Source organism: Amborella trichopoda, chromosome 10 (genome assembly GCF_054954075.1).
Source record: "Amborella trichopoda isolate Santa Cruz 75 chromosome 10, AtrichopodaSantaCruz75HAP2 v2.0, whole genome shotgun sequence".
Classification (NCBI taxonomy): domain Eukaryota; kingdom Viridiplantae; phylum Streptophyta; class Magnoliopsida; order Amborellales; family Amborellaceae; genus Amborella; species Amborella trichopoda.
The window spans coordinates 32,120,614-32,137,559 of record NC_142345.1 but is presented as its reverse complement, the minus strand read 5'-3'; the positions used below and the strand labels follow the sequence as shown (position 1 = coordinate 32,137,559).

At 31.9% G+C, this 16,946-nt stretch overlaps 1 protein-coding gene across 1 annotated transcript; it reads left to right on the top strand.

Moving 5' to 3' along the window:
* Positions 1-4,091: 4,091 nt before the first annotated feature.
* On the top strand, positions 4,092-5,353 carry LOC18446742 (putative histone H2A.3). Its single transcript, XM_006856852.4, has 2 exons — positions 4,092-4,526; positions 4,968-5,353. Exons 1-2 carry the CDS (start codon positions 4,338-4,340, stop codon positions 5,181-5,183), a joined length of 405 nt encoding a protein of 134 aa, XP_006856914.1. The 5' UTR covers positions 4,092-4,337; the 3' UTR covers positions 5,184-5,353.
* Positions 5,354-16,946: the final 11,593 nt, after the last annotated feature.

Below are 16,946 nucleotides of genomic sequence, written 5' to 3'. Positions count from 1 at the left end.
TTAAATTTTATAATTAGAGATGAGAGTATATTTTAAGGCTATCACAAAGATTTCTAATATTGAAACCATATTTTTTAATACTATTTGAAGATGTCCTTTACTTTGATTGTTTAGAACTGGATTCTATACAAACCACACCTTTACTTATTTTGATAGAGCTGCAGGCCTAACAAACCATTTTCCTAATAAGGAATAAATAGTCTCACAGATCACTTAATTTATTTATATTCCTCAAGAAGAATATTGACGTCCATATAGTACCAAGGGAGAGCATAACGTACACATACTGTAGGCTTGAGTCCAAAAGCAGGGTGCGAAGTCCGAACTGTACACATTTTGCACAGAGTGCAAACGCCTGTCTCTGATGGCTTAATTTGTTTTCTTTAATGTTTCAAAACAACCAATTTTGGACTACACTGATTATTATGTTGTGGTCATGAGGACAATATCACCTATATAGCCCTTAGAACATAGCTTTATGTGGTCTGAGGCTTATGGATGAATACCATTTTGGTAGTCCCTATGGTGCACTTAACATTTTCTTCCATGTTTCACATAACATGTATGACACCCTACTTGGCTTCAAATTCATTAGACACGTAACTGGCCTTTCTTGTCAGTTATGGTTTTATGACACCTAACTGGCTTTTAATCAAAATAATTAATCAAACCACTATGTATTAAGGAATTTTTGTATTAAAGAATTTCTAATGCAAAACAAGATAATCATCTTCATTAATCAGCATAACCACTCTGGTGGACAGGCCACCCAAGATAAAACTAGGCATTCCTTAAATGGAAACGATAGTCTCCAATCAAATACCATTGAAGCAAGTTCTTATAACATTTAGGTACTAATTTCTCAAACACAAATGTGATAGTATATTTTAATACCGTTTATAGTTTTTTTTTGTTTTTTGGGCGAGTCAATGGGGAGAGGGCCCTACTTTGATAGGAATTAAGCGTAGAATATAGCATTGTAAATCGTTACGTACTAACCAATTAAACCAGGGCTCTTTTCTTAATATTGTTCATATTAGGTATTAGGATATCACAATCATCCCATGGCTTGGCTGAATTAACTCTGCATCATCCAATTACCTTGAGTTTTATGTATAACTTCGGGGTATATAGATTCTTTTAAAAAATGTTAAAAATAGTACAAAAAGAGAATGTCATATAAATTTTTTGTATACAAAGTGGATGTTTTATAAATTTTTTGCATACAAAGTGGATGTTTTTGGCAAAAATTGGTGACTATTTTTTTTATCATTGTTGAAAAAAAGAATAGTGGGCTTCCAACTTTTGATTGGGGTGATGCTGTTATAGACTGTATATCACATAGAGATTAGGATTTCTCCATAACTATGAAGAATAATATCTAGGTGTGTTCTCTCATGACCATGAAGACCCTATCACACGGACAGGGAAAAACTATTCTCTAATATTAAGCTTTTCTTCTTGAAATATGTGAGAAGTAGCACTTAAAATCTGGGAGCAAAGAACGTACACAAGCGACTGTTAAAAAAAAAAAAACACTCCCTCTCTAAAAACCTGTTTAAAGATAAGAATAAATAATATATAATATATTTAAAAAATATAAATTAAGATAAATAAAAAATATATATGGTAAATGTGACGCCCTGTGGTCACATGCGCACCAATATCTCTCACTTGGTTATGATGGTTGAATACATTAATATACCATAAATCATGTGATGCATAACATATTTAACCTTTGTGATTATATCCTTGTCATGAGGTTTTTCGCATTAATGTGGTTATATATCTCATGACGTAAAAATTATTCATAGTTTCGTCATGGGATTTTTTATATTAATACGGCTTTTCCTATCATGATTTTTCACCATCATCATCTTCATCATCCAAGCTTTATCCTAATTAGGTTGGCTACATGAACTCTTTTCCTCTCATGACTAAGACATAAAAAAGAAAAATCCCTTTTATAAGTTTCTTAAATGTTCCTAAGTCCTAACAAAGTCATATGATTTGAAAATATTCATCACTTAATCCTTTTTGTCAAAGGGTCTGGAATCATGTTAATTGATGATAAATAACCTAGCGGTTCTTTCACTATTTTCAATAATATCATAAGTTTTGAATTCTAATATATTACTATAAGCAATATATTTGACTTCTATAATATGCCGAGCTACACTACCTTATTTTTTGCTTGACCGATAGACACATCCACCTCTAAAAAAAATACATGTTATCGTGTTATTTTTCTATCATACGGGTCTCATACAAAGTCTACATCGGAGTATCCACTTATATCTAATTTATTAGCTTGAGAATTGCTGATCTAGATTGAAAATGGCCATGATTGAATTGGTTATCAGTACTGGCATAGTCCTCCTAAAATCCGCTCTTTTATTTATTTATTTATTTTTTTAATTTTTACTTCAAAGATATTATACCAGATGGGGAGTATATCGTCCATCAATCTTTTGGGTAAAAGCCCTTTTAGGATCAATTTAAGGGCTCCAAATTTCGAGGATGTAATATCTTCAACCCATAGATTATTTCAATAAAAAGAATTTCTTAATTGCACGTTCTATGTACTTGAAAAAAAAAATTCATGATTGCACCATCCAATTTTTAGAGCATGAGATATAAGTATTAGAAAACTTAAAATTCAATTTTTCTTTATGAAAATAATCATCTAGTGATTGTTGAGTGGTTCAAAAAATGATAAATTGAAAAAATTCCTCCTAAGTAGTCTTCATACCGAGAGAGTAGATGTACATTATGATCCTGCAAGAGCATAATATACGTGTGCTTTTCCTAACTTCACCTATTTTTATCGGCTATCTGTGGGGTAGACTACCTATGAGGTTTCAAAACATTGCGTAAAACCAGGAGCATTTCACCGAAATTTAAGTTGGGCACGGTTTTTATGAGTCTCCATACTAATATGTAGAAATGCGCCCCCTCTTAATAATCGTTTTTCAAAATAAAATTTGACCCTAAATTTTAAGGAATGTATTATCTCTAACATGGAGATTATTGTTATATAAAAATAACTAAAAATTTAAAATCTAGAAGGATAATATTTTTTGAAAGAAATATTTAGACTAGCGGTTTTAATTTTTTGAGAGGGACCACCACCATCGGGACGCAAATGTAGGAATGCGTGCCCTCACGCATATAACACTTTTTCATCTTTTACTTGTACGTCAAGGGTGAGGTCTGTTTAATTGCTTCCTTATTCTACGTACTGCTAAAATTTGCATGTAGATCTCGTCCATTGTTTTTTCTAATTTAATTTTTTTTATGTAAAAACACGGATGTTTTGGTGTGTAACTTGAAAATCTATTTTTCATCTGTAGTTATAAAAATTAAAATTTCAAAAAGAACAATTGTTTCATGCGGGTTGGAACGCATTTGTACAATATATGGTCCAGAGGTATAAAGCATCTAAGCAGTCCATCTAAAAACAATTGTAACTAACATCTAAATATTTTCTTAGCATAATTATTATTTTTAGTTTTCAAAAGTTATTTATTTTTTTATATTCATGATTTTCATATTAAAGATTATATATTTTCTAAAATTTAAGTTCAAATTATATTTAAAAAATATATTTATTGCCAAGCCTGCAGTTGTACATGTGCGAGTTTGGTCACATACTAACCGCATCTTTTAAAAAATGATGTAGATCGAGCATATCAATATACACTGAAAAATCTTAAAAAAAAATTGTTTATATAATTTTTTACAATATGAACTATTTTTTGCATTTAAATTTTTTTTTTGTTTTCATGTTCATACGTATGGAGGTCGAGATGATCGATTGGATTAAGAGAGGATTCTCATTTTTATGGTGCACCTCTAAGGTTGCAACCTTATATATAAATTTTTTTTTATGTATATAACTTTTCCCTTTGAGTTAAAGTCGCACCGAAATCCCAACTGAAAATTCCAAAAGGAAAACGAAAAGGAACTAATAGAGAGGGAATTTAAGGGTAAATCCGGAATTACATAAAAATGAGGGGTAAGTCCCTAGTCTTTTATTGCGACGTTGCGCCAACGTGTCACCGTTTCAACTCGGATCCAGATTCAACAGCATCACAGAACCAACATCTGACCGTCCAAATCAAACACAACCAACGGCTGACGATCACGATCCTTGTGCTGGCTCCTGATTGGCCCGCTCCATCCTGAAACCCACACTATAAATACCTCCAAAGCGGTGCTTTTCAAAATTCCATTTCTTTATCGTCTGTTTATTCTCTCTCGAAAAGCCTCTTCTTTCTCTCTCTACAAAAGCCGGAAGCTCCTCGCTCTCTTTCATCGACCAAAAACCAGAAGAGATGGCGGGTAGAGGAAAGGCCATCGGAGCAGGAGGGTCTAAGAAGGCGACATCGAGGAGCAGCAAAGCTGGTCTCCAATTTCCGGTGGGCCGAATTGCTCGATTTTTGAAGGCAGGGAAATATGCAGAGAGGGTTGGTGCTGGTGCTCCTGTTTATCTTGCTGCTGTTCTTGAGTATCTTGCTGCGGAGGTAGCCCATTTTGTTTTGTTTTTTGTTTTGGGTTTTTTTGGTTTTTGGTTTGTGGTTCTTGTTGATTCTTGCTTTCTTGATTTGGGCGAAATCATTCATTTTTTTCTTTCATTGACTTGGTTATGATTTGGGTTCTTATATGTCATTCTTTGGTGTCTTTTGAGTAAAAGTTTATTTTGTTACTGTGTTGGTTTACTTTTGCGAGGACTTCCCTCTGCTATAAATTTCTTGCTTTTTCATGCACAAACTGTGAAAGTCTCTAGATCTGATGAAATCGAATTACTAAAAAGATAATTTTGGCTGTTTATTATTTGGCCTAAGTTTTATTGCCGCTAATATGAGTTCATTTTTGGTGCCACAGTTTCTTGTTCCATTTTTTTTTTGTGAAAACAAAAAAATGAGGTTTAAAAGTGATGTTAAGCATGATTAATTTTGTTACAGGTGTTGGAACTTGCTGGAAATGCTGCTCGTGATAACAAGAAGTCAAGAATTGTTCCGAGGCACATCCAACTTGCAGTGAGAAACGATGAGGAGTTGAGCAGGTTGCTTGGGACTGTCACCATTGCCAATGGTGGGGTTTTGCCAAACATTCACAGTACCCTTTTGCCCAAGAAAATAGCACCCAGTGGTGGTTCAAAGGCATCTGCTGAAGAGTAGAGAGAATGGCGTTTTCTCTAAATTAGGGTTTTTTATTTTTATTTTTAGGGATTTCTTTTTGTTGGGCACCTGTAATGTACATTCCCGGTAAGAACTGATGCTTAGCCTCGTTGGGTTCTTTGGATAATCATTTGTTAATGGAATATGGGATTTTTAATGTGGTTATTTTTTCTATATGTATTATTTCTGCTTCTCTACTTGTTTTCATATTTTGGTTTATCTTTTCTTGGATTGATACTCAATTCCAGTTTTCTCTTGTTGTTGTGTTTATTCTCTCTAACCTTATTTCTGTGTGGTTCGATGTAATGGAATTGCTGGTGTGGTAATGAAGTTTGATATTTCCAGTTATGTAGAAGTTAAAAGTTTTCTGAAATGAATCTTACAGATTGGTGTTTGGACTTGGCTGAAAAATTAAACTGCAAAATTTAGAAAACTAGGGGACTGGAATGGAGCCATTCTGCGTGCCCCATATCCATGTTGGATTTTGGGTCGAAGCGGGGTGAGTCTGGTTCGATTCACCTACCATTTGTTAAAGGAAAAAGTTCATATTGAGCCGAGGCGATCTCATATATCCTCCAATTTGATCTTCTTTAAATTAAAATGGATGAGGGAAAAAAGATCAATTTCAAGTTTAGTAAATAATGCACCTTGTAATACATTTTTCTACTGTCAATTTTTTTAAATTTTTTTTTTATTTTTAAATTTTCATTGATCTATTTTTGCTAGACTTTATTTAGAGCTATAAATTTCATAATAAAAAATAAAAATATATATCTTATTACAAAAATTTTAAGGTTTAAATCACATTTCTTGATACTATTTGAAGGTATGTTTTATTTTGATTGTTTAGGGCCTCGACTTGGCTCTCCACAAACTGCACGGATTTTTAAAACGCAAACTGCACGGATTTTAAAACGCAAGTATTTAGTTTTGGCGGGAGACTCATTGTTTTGAAATTTGAAAATTTGATGGAAAGGCGGCACTCCAAGATAATCTTATTTCCTCTTTCTATTTTTTTTTTCTTATTTCATTCAAATCCATGGAAGTAGAGCTTGCACCGGTGGGTCGCCCTTCTTTCCATGAAGAAGTGCATCATCATAGGTTTTGTTACGCCACACCTAACCCTTACAACTTTAGCCTCGCCCTAATATCCATGAATTTTACTGCAAATTTTTTTCCATGTAAAGGCATTTTTGGTCATTTAGAAGAGAGGAATAGAATGGATAGTTTTATAAAAGAATTATGATATTTTGCTAATAGTTAAAAACAATTAATACATCCTAGGGATAATGTCATTGTCTATTATTGTTATTATGTTGGTAATTGCATTGTTTATTATTATTATTATTAAATATTTTTGTTTTTATTAAAAATTTTCACTTTACTCTTGATTAGTTATTTAGAAGAGTACAATTTGTATAGAGCTTGGGCTTTAAACAATTGAATTAGAGCCTACATTCAAATAGTGTTGAGAAATGTGATTTTAATATTAGAAATCTTTGTGATAGCTTTAAAATATTTGTTGAGTAATGATCTTATAAGACCTTCTATTCATGTGTGTAGGTTCTTAAAAAGATCACTATTAAATTTGACATGGATTTTTTGCATATGGGATTTGATGTTTTTAGATATTTGTACCAAATTTAACGATAATTCTTTGGTGTCTTTTATACAACCAAAGATTTATGCACTTAGGAATATGAGATGAGGTTAAATATTTAAATTTGCTTATACATATTGTTCAGTATAAAAACGAAGTATTTTTTTGCTTTCTTTTTTTATTCAAAAGTTTGATTAAGTTTGCAATTTTTTATTTTTATGTTATTTCATTGTTGTATACAATGTAAAAATTTGGAGGGACCTTTGTTTCACATTTTTGGGTTTTCGAGGTTTTGTTAACTGCAATCGTACTTTGAGGGCATTTTTTTTTCTCCGTAACAGTAATCTTATTACCGCCCTTGTTATGAGTTTATGTAATTTTTGTGTTTAGTATTGTTGGGTTTTTTCATTGTACGTATTGATAGCAAAGCAAGCATGCTGCACTTGATGAAAACTTAGACGAAAAATTGTGAAAACTTTGACAAAAAATTGTCAATTTATTGCCTTGAATGATACCAGGTTAGAATATAAAAATATTGTTTAGACTTCAATATATTCATACTATAATTGCAATTCATAATTTTATCTTATATCATTTTCATATATCCAAAATTTTCACTCTATTTTTTGAGTCAATGTTTACCACTCTTTAACTTACCTAATTTTTAAAGATATGTATTTTGACCTGATTTTCACTCGACTTTTCAGAATAAAATCAATTTATTACTCGTGTTTTTGTTTTACCGATATATTATTATTCCCCGACGTGTTGTACATGTAATTACCTAATTTTGACCTTTTCTCGAACTAGACTTCGATATTGGAAAGTTCACATTTTCAAATCGTCGTGCCGTTTTTTGTTTTTTAATGTTTTCTATTAGAATTTCTATGTCATGCTTTTCTCTTTCATTGGAATTTTTTTTGGGTATTTTGTTTTTTTATTTTCATCGAAACAATCATGTCAAATAAAGTTTTGACCAATATTGAGCTTTTAAGAAAGGTGTGTGGTTTGTATAGAGCCTAGGTTCTACACAATCAAATTAGAGCCCACCTTTAAATAGTATTAGGGAAATGTGGTTTCAATATTGAAAATCTTTGTGATAGCCTTAAAATATATTTTAATTTTTATTTATAAAGTTAAAAGGTTCAAAAATAGTATTGAACAACATATCTATGAAAACCCGAAAATCTTGAAAATTGATGGTCAAAAAATGCGTTACAAAATACACTATTTCCAAAACTTAAAATCTATTTCTTTCCTCATGTCCATGCATCTTGATGCCAAGATGATCAATTTGAGGATATTTAGGCATCAAAACAAAGTCTTCTCCTAAAAGTTTTGAGGTAAGCTCTAATTTGATTGTTTAGAGCCTTGGCTATATATAAACTTTTCCCTTAAAAAAATATGATGAATATAGGCAATTATTCATCTGCAAATTATTTTACACATTTCGTTTGTGAAAATTTCTGTTATATTGACAAAAAATAACTACAAAATAATGAAATTCTCAAACTTAACAAACTCCCAATCTGCCATGGACCATTTTCAATTTTCACCCTCTTATTATTATTATTATTTTAATTCAACAAAGAACTCAGGTGCCCTTTATCGTTTATAGAGAGCGGAGGCTCTAAACGATCAAATTCGAGGCCATCTTAAAAATTTTCCTAGAAGCAGTTATTTTGATGCCCAAATATCTTTAAATTGATCATTTGGACATCAAGATGCATGGACATGAGAAAAAAATGGTTTTCAAGTTTTGGAAATATTGTATCTAGTAACGCATTTTTGGACTGTCACTTTTCAAAATTTTCAAGTTTTCATATATTTGCTTGATCAACACTATTTTATGTTTTAAGGCTATTACAAGATTTCCAATATTGAAACCACATTTCTCGACACTATTTGATGATGAGCTTTATTTTGATTGTTTAAGGCTTCGGCTTTATACAAACCGCACCCTTTTTATAATTGTTTCCATTGAAAGTAATATTATATTATGTAGTATCATACTTCATATTAGTTTATATATTATATTATATTATATTATTGTCCATTACATTATATAACATATTTATTATAATATATAATATTTATATGCTAATATACATTATCTAATGTATATTAGCCTTCAAGAATGTCATTTAGTTCTGAATCATCTAAGATGGCTGAACCTACTAGAATTTCTTTCTCTTCCGTACCATAGATAGAGATTGAAAAAGGGAAAAATAATAAAGATGGGGTTATAGAAGAACTTGATCAGCTTAAAAATCAACAGATTGTTCAACCTACCTATAAGGTAGAAAACCCTTCAACACAGAATGATAAATATTCGGATGGCTCCCAAGGACCAACATTCTCTTATATGGGATACAGTTCCAATATCCCTGAAGGGTCTCTTAATATGCTTGAAATTGAAAAGTTCAAAATCGAATATAAACTTTTAAGACAATAGAGAAATAAAGGAGTGGTTTCTTAAACATAGTAAACCCCTTAAGAAATTTCTTGATGACGAATATATTAGGACAATGATAAGGAACAAAATTAATATAAGGTTCTTTACCTGGTTGAAATATTATATGGACTCAAAAAATGAAAAATTTCCTGATAACCTGTATGATATCAGAGCCATTGATCCTATCTGTATAAATACTTTTTTGTATCAGCACTCTTTCCAAGTCCTGATAAAATACTGTTCATCACAGTCGTAATAGTAATATGCCACCATAAGTCGTGAACAGTGTCAAAGACAGGCCATTAATTCATTGATTCGGTTGACTCGAGTGTGTACATTATTGATTCGATGGCAGAACTTTTCAGACTCGGCTCTCAAAGGTCTGATGCTGAAGCTAATTCATATAGTAGATCAGTAAGAAATTCTGAAGAAATTGTTATTGCTAACATTGAAAAATATTTAGACAATTGGAATATCCCTAAGGTCTCTACTTCTGAAATATATAGTAAGGGAACTTTTAAATTTAGAAGTGATTATGCAATCAAAATGGAAGAAGAAACCAAATCTGCCTTAAATACTGAAACTACCATAAATTTGTTAAACAAAGATCGTATTGAAGATTTTAGGAGAAAAAAATATAATTATCTTCATATTGGTCTTGTTCAAGTTGGTATTAGACCTTTAACCAGGGTTGGGCTCCAAACTGCTATCCTCTCGTGCTTAAGAGATAGTAGACAGAGACAATTTATGGACTCCTTATTAGGAACTGTTGAATCTAGTCTCTGTGAGGGACCAGTTTATTTCAACTGCTTCTCAGGTTTCTCTGTTTTTTTTACTGACCCTCATATTTTGAAAGTCATTACTTTTAACCTTTTAACTAATGGTTTTGACATGGATGTTGGGTCACAAAACATTGCTGTTACCTATAGGGTCTGCTATAAATCCATGACCACTATCTGTCCTAATATTGGGAGGATTGCCTCTAAGGGTCAGACTACTCTTTTCCACACTAATGTTGAAAAATTTAATCTGATTACTCCTAAAACTATTTAATGGGATCAGGTGAATTTACCTGAAAAAATGGATTTCACCCTGTGCTGTCCCTCCTAAACTGTTACAAAATTAGGAAATCAGCCAAATAACCCAGTATGTTGAAGGGAAGGTAGAAATTCAATTCTCTACCCTCCTTAGAACTTTTCTTAATCAAATAAGGAAGGCTCTGATACCATACAACAAGTACGTCAAGCGGAATTAAAAGATATAAAAAGGAAAAAAAAAAAATAACATTAAGTGAGACAAATAAAATAAAGAATTAAGACAAAGACTAAAATACAGAGTAATATTAATACGGACTAGGATTAATACAATTTACAATGTAGAAATAAAGTACTTACATCGGATAGAAACCACACCATCACACTAATCTTCCAAACCCTAAACACACTCTAGACTTATTGTCCATTACATTATATAACATATTTATTATAATATATAATATTTATATGCTAATATACATTATCAAATGTTATAAACAATAATGTAATGGGTGCAGTTTTTATAGAGCCTACCTTCAAATAGTGTCTAGAAATGTGGTTTCAATATTGGAAATCTTTGTGATAGCCTTAAAATATATTTTCATCTTTATTTGTAAAGTTTAAAGCTTAAAAAATAATGTAGATCGACAGATCTATGAAACTTGAAAAATGACGGTCCAAAACTGCGTTATAAAATACACTATTTCCAAAACTTGAAATAAATTTTTTTCTCATGTCCATGCATCTTGATCTCCAAATGATCAATTTGAGGATATTTAGGCATTAGAACAACCTCTTCTAGTGAAAATTACAAAGTAGGTCCTAACTTGATTGTTTAGACCCTCGGCTCTATATAAAATTTTCCCTAATGTAATATATAATAATATATTATTTATATATTATACATGAAATATTATTGAAATATAATTTATATAGTGATCGCCAAGCCCAGTAATCGACAAAAAAGTTCGGATAGGTTGGGTTCCTAGGCCCCCATGAAACTTAAGCTTGGAAAAGGGCACTTTGGGTAAAGTTTTAGTTCCCAGTACTACAGCAGTTCCCGCATAGCCAAACACGAAACTGCTACAGTTACAGTGTTTAAGAATGTTTTTTCTCTGAACCCAAATATTCGTGCAAACAAACGCGCCCTTAAGGCTATCAACATTTGCACTTGTAAGCATGGGAGATCATATAGAGAGAATAGAATTGGAAACTCTGGGATGGATTTTTTAGGTATTTTAGCAGAAAATTCTGAGATAGATTTCTTATCAGTATTGTTTTTGGTTGAGGTTTGCTTTTGGTGGGAGCGGGGGATGGGGAGAGTGACTAAATACGGTCGATAATTCTTTCGGAAAATTACTTAAATATTTATTATATTATTGTTATTATAAAAATACCTTTGAGTTTCCATTGTTACATCTATATCAATTTTTTAACTTCATAACACTTTTTTAAATTTCATTAAAAAAGACCGAATTGTTCATTTTTAGTTTTTCAAAAACCAAAAATCTCAAAAACCGAAACCTCAGTTTTAATTTTCATGAATTTTGATTCTTTAAAAACAGAAAATATGAAATTTTCGGTTTTTTAAAAACCAAAAAGCTCATGTTTTCGGTTTTTGAAAGACTAAAAATTCAGTTTCAATTTCCGATAAATTAATTTTTGAAAAATTGAAAACTTAATTTCTACATGCTTTAGACATAATGGTTAGTCGTTGTAATGGATGATTGGGATTGGTTAAGTTGGTGTGTGCTAACAGGGTGTTCGTTACCATTTTGAATACATCTCACCTGCCTTTTTGAATATGGGCTAGAAAATTGGTTGGGTTGGAGTATAAGAACTTTTGGTTCGTAAGTCGACACTAAAAGATATAATTAATTCAATGAAACATCATGTACCTCTCCGTAAGGGTTTGAAGTTAAACCACAGCAAGGAAAAAAAGAAGAAGAAAAAAAATGAGGATCCACATGTTAATGCCTTAAATCACATGTTTAACTAAATTTGCCTCATATTCTCATAAAAGAGGGACATAACTGAAATTAATTACTCCAAGCTTTAGAACGAGATCTCTAGTGAGAGAGGTGAGAGAGAAAGAGGCACATAAATGAAAAGAGAGGGGAGCCAAAAAAATTTATAGAGATGAGATAAAAATAGGGGACATGGAGGTAAATGGATGGTCCTATATTTCGGTTTTTCAAAAACCGAATTAAGTCTAATTTCGGTTTTTGAAAAACCGAAATTGGAAATTTTCATCTTTTAAAAAAAATATTATGGAGATGAAAAAATATATATAAGTCTAATAACAAAAACTTATAGACATTTTTGTAATAACGATAAATATAACAGATATTTGTGTAATTTTCCCTAATTCTTTTTTTATGAGTGTAAATCTAGGTAGATCTAGGTCGAGGAGAGAGAGAAAATGATGTTTGTGTACTCCCCTGTTATCAATAACATCAGCCTGAACATTATCCTCTCTATAGCTATGCGCAAGATCAAAAGAAAAAAAAGAAAAAGAAAATGAATTTCGTAAAACAAACATTGAAGTCACCTAGACGGCTTCATCTCTCCTTTTGCCCACACAATAACATTAGAAGAGTCCCCTTCAATCGTCTATATTCTTATCTAATAAGAATGATAAACAAAGACAATTAAAAGTCTTCCTTGTCCAATTGTAGATAAATATAATATTTTTTATTATAAAAAAATGTTATAAAAATAAAGTATGAGAGAGATGCAGGATATGAATTATGAAGAACACGACACATTTATTTTAGCCAATATTTTACTTAACGTACCTGTAAAAGTGGTCTGGTGAGGATCTTAATTTTTCATTTAACCTAAGGTAGTCTAAGAAAGGTGAAGACCTTAAACTTTCTTTTAACCAGACCCAAGCGTAATTTTCCTTTAACCCAAAGTGGTTTCGGAATGGTAAAAACTCTTAAACTTTCCCTTAACCCGACCCAAACGTAGGTAAAAGAGCTAGCTTATGTTAGGTAGGCAACACATAATTTTGCCAAAACTTTCTATGTAGGGACAAAGATACGATGATGATCTATAAAAGAGTTTTTGTTCTTCTTGGAAAGGAAAAAGATTATGCTCTTTTTTTTTTCCTTAACAAAAGTACGACCAAAAATCAATTTCAGCAAAATCAGTATCGTTTGATTTATAAATACTTGACCAAATTGAGATTTGTTATCTTAATTAATTCGGTTTAATCACTTTGGCTGATTCACATTTAAATCAACAAAGAATGATTGCATTAACTAATTCTAGAAAAAACAAAATATGTTGCCATAAAAAAAATTTGTTTGAAATGTGAAATACTGTATGATGTTTCAAACATATGTCAAAAAAATTTAAAAATACTCGCAAATGTTCAAGCTTAGATTAAGAAAAGTAGCTCGTTTGTGTTTTTAAAATTATATATTTGGTGCCTTAAACTGAATTTTATTTGCATAATTAGTTTCTTACGTGAGACGTTCAAGCTACTTGTGCTTCCAAATTGAATTCTTTTAAGGAAAAAACTTATATAAGGGTGAGGCCCTAAACAATCAAATTGAGGTGCATTTCAAAATTTATTAGAAGAGGTTATTTCAATGCTGTAAAACCCTTAAATTCAATAATCTGGACCTCAATATGTATGGGCATGAGAAAAAATAGATTTCAAGCCTTCAAATAGTAAATCTTGTAATGTATTATCTAGACGGTCAATTTTCAATATTTTCAAGTGTTCATAGATCTACGCGATCTATATTATTTTTAATATTGAAATTTTATTATTAGAAATGGAAATGAATGTTTAAGCCATTATAAAGACTGGTGATACTAAAACGAAATATTTCTGCACTGTTTGGAGGTGCACCTTAAATTGATTGTTTAGGGCCTCGGCCTTATACACACCGCACCCTTGATAAGTTGTCTTTATTTTCTTCTGTTAGATTTTTGCTTATCAATAGTAATCTACCAAACTGGTTTAAGGTCAAGCTTAATCACGAGTTTGGATGTACCCAAAATTGTAATTTTCTAGAAGCCAAAAAAAAAATGATTAAGATAGAAGGTAATAACCATTTGGATAACTTCATGAGAAATTCTACTTCATCCAAAACGACGTCACGTTGCCCCAAAACTAAGCATCAAAATAAAAAAAATTCAAGTGGGACTCATATTTTTAGCTTTAGTTGCATTTCTCTTAAAAAATTTACCCTCCCGTGCCTCTCTCTCTAAACTCTCTCTTTTCTCTCTTCAATTATGTGTTTTTTCTTTTAGATTGGTAAGCGGGGTCCAACCCCAAAACTCAACTTTACAGAAATTAACTGCCTTCCATCATCTTAGCAATGAGCTTGAACCCAACTCTAACTCTCTATCTCTTTAACTGCTTCTCTCTCTCTTTCTATGTTTTAGATGGGTAGGTTGGATTCGGACAGACAAGATCAATGTTCAATTCACACTTTTTCCCTTTCTTTCTCTCTCTAACTCTTTCATTCCTTTTTTGAGTTGGGTCTCAAATCCTTAAGCTTGTAACAATAATGCTTGCACAGGAGGCTTCGACCCAACTCATCCTCTCTCCAACACTTTCTCTCTCTAGCTCTTCCCTTCTCTTTTCTTGGTGGGTTGACCGGAAATTATTTTCAGGCAACCAGAAAAGAGGCGAGAGCAATATACAACGCCAGACAATGTCCCCAACTATCCATATTTTTAGGGGTCAAAGATAGGGCAGAGGGAAAGAAACACCAGGATCCCACTGTTACAGGAAACTGTCTATAGCTTATGTGAGGGGTTTACATGGTGATTCTATTGATGTGTCCAGAGGGTGGGGGTCAAAGAATGTTTCTCAATTGAAGAAAAAAAAACTTGCAATTTTTTTTATGTGAATATTTTTTTCTTTGACATCCAAACTGGCCCTAAAACCCATTGCAATGAAAATCGATAATGTGCAACTTCTTTTATAGCTTACTGATAAATAACTCGTGTGTGGTACAAAATTTCAGATGTTTCACCTAATAGAAAAATTAATAATCATAAAATTTAATAAACAAAACACAAATAAAAAATATCTAATCTTGATAAAATAGAATGAGAGATATGTGAAGAAAAAGAATAAGCATTGTTAAAAATTATTACGGCAATATATATCATGATAATGTATATTTGTATACATTATACATATAAATTTAGATATATTTTACATACTAACTTTCCATTATGTTATGTCGTGTGTCTTGTCCAATAAGGTATGGGCACGGAGGGCAATAACTTGTCTTGCAAGTCATTGAGTTGGGTGATGCCAAAGGAGTATGGGCAATTAAATCCAATCTTCTTTTCATCTTAAAACCAACAAAATTCAACAAGTACATGGAAAATAAGGCATGGGCAATTAAATCCAATCTTCTTTTCATCTTAAAACCAACAAAATTCAACAAGTACATGGAAAATAAGGTAGTTATAAATTAAGCAAAGAAAAAAAAAAACTCTATTTTTTTCATTCACGAAAACTCTCGACAAAATATCTAACTCTCTCTCTCTTTCCACGTGTCTCTCTTTCTCCGGTTAAAACACACTATCCCCTCACGGAACTTCTTATTGATATCTTTCCCAAAGTCTTGTAAATCCTATTTCCCATATTCTCTCCCCGACACTTTTATCAATGAAATATCTCTACCTCCATCTTTCCTTGTCACGCAGATCCCCTCTGTAAAAAAATCTCTCTTTAAATCTTAACCCCTATGAAAAAGGAGTTTTTTTTTAGCTCTCACTTTCCTTCCTCATTTACTCCTCCTTACCGATATAAGAGTTTCTTTTTAGCTCTCGGTTTCCATCCTCATTTACGCCTCCATACCTAAACGTCCCATTAAGGAAATCACTTACCTATAAAAATATCAACCAACTAAATACCCCTTTTACATTTCATGCTTTAAGTCAAAATTCAACCAATAAAATAAAATAAATTTAATTCTAATTCTAATTAAAACTATTCTTGAACGCCTTAAATGTGATTTACATCATACTCCCTAAGTTGGAAAAAAAAACCCATCTCGACTTTTTGTTGCAGCAGCATCGACTTTCCTTAGCTGAAATGTGTTTTTACGATGCATGAGGCTGGAGATTCTTAGCATGTCTAGGCGGTAAGATTCGACAATGATGTAAGGAGAGATTCTTAGCATCTCTAGGCGGTAAGATTCGACTAAGGATGTAAGGAGTATAAACTTCATGGGCAGCATCACAAGCATCAACAACTTTAGCTCGAACATAGCTTTCATGCGTCATATCTCTATAGATCTCATGGGCCACTACCAATATACCTAATTCATGGCTCAAAGAGATAACTCTTTCGCCTACTTCATGGCACACTAGAGATATTTTATTTAAAGCAAGAGTATAGGCTTGCATGCCATGCTCTCGAGTAACCGACGAGTTTAGGCTTATTTAATTTCAATTTGAAAGCCTAGAACCCCCGAGTTTAGTTTTATTTAATTTCAATTTGAAAGCCTGGAACCCCCAAGTTTAGGCTTATTTAATTTCAATTTGAAACCCTGGAACCCCCCAAAACCCACAGCCATTTCTTTAAGGCTATCGAAGTCATAAGCTGTTATCAAATATCTCAAATTAATAATGTTTTGGGTTCACAAAATTCCAAAAAAGAAACCAAGCATCCAACAATGCATCAAACCCAA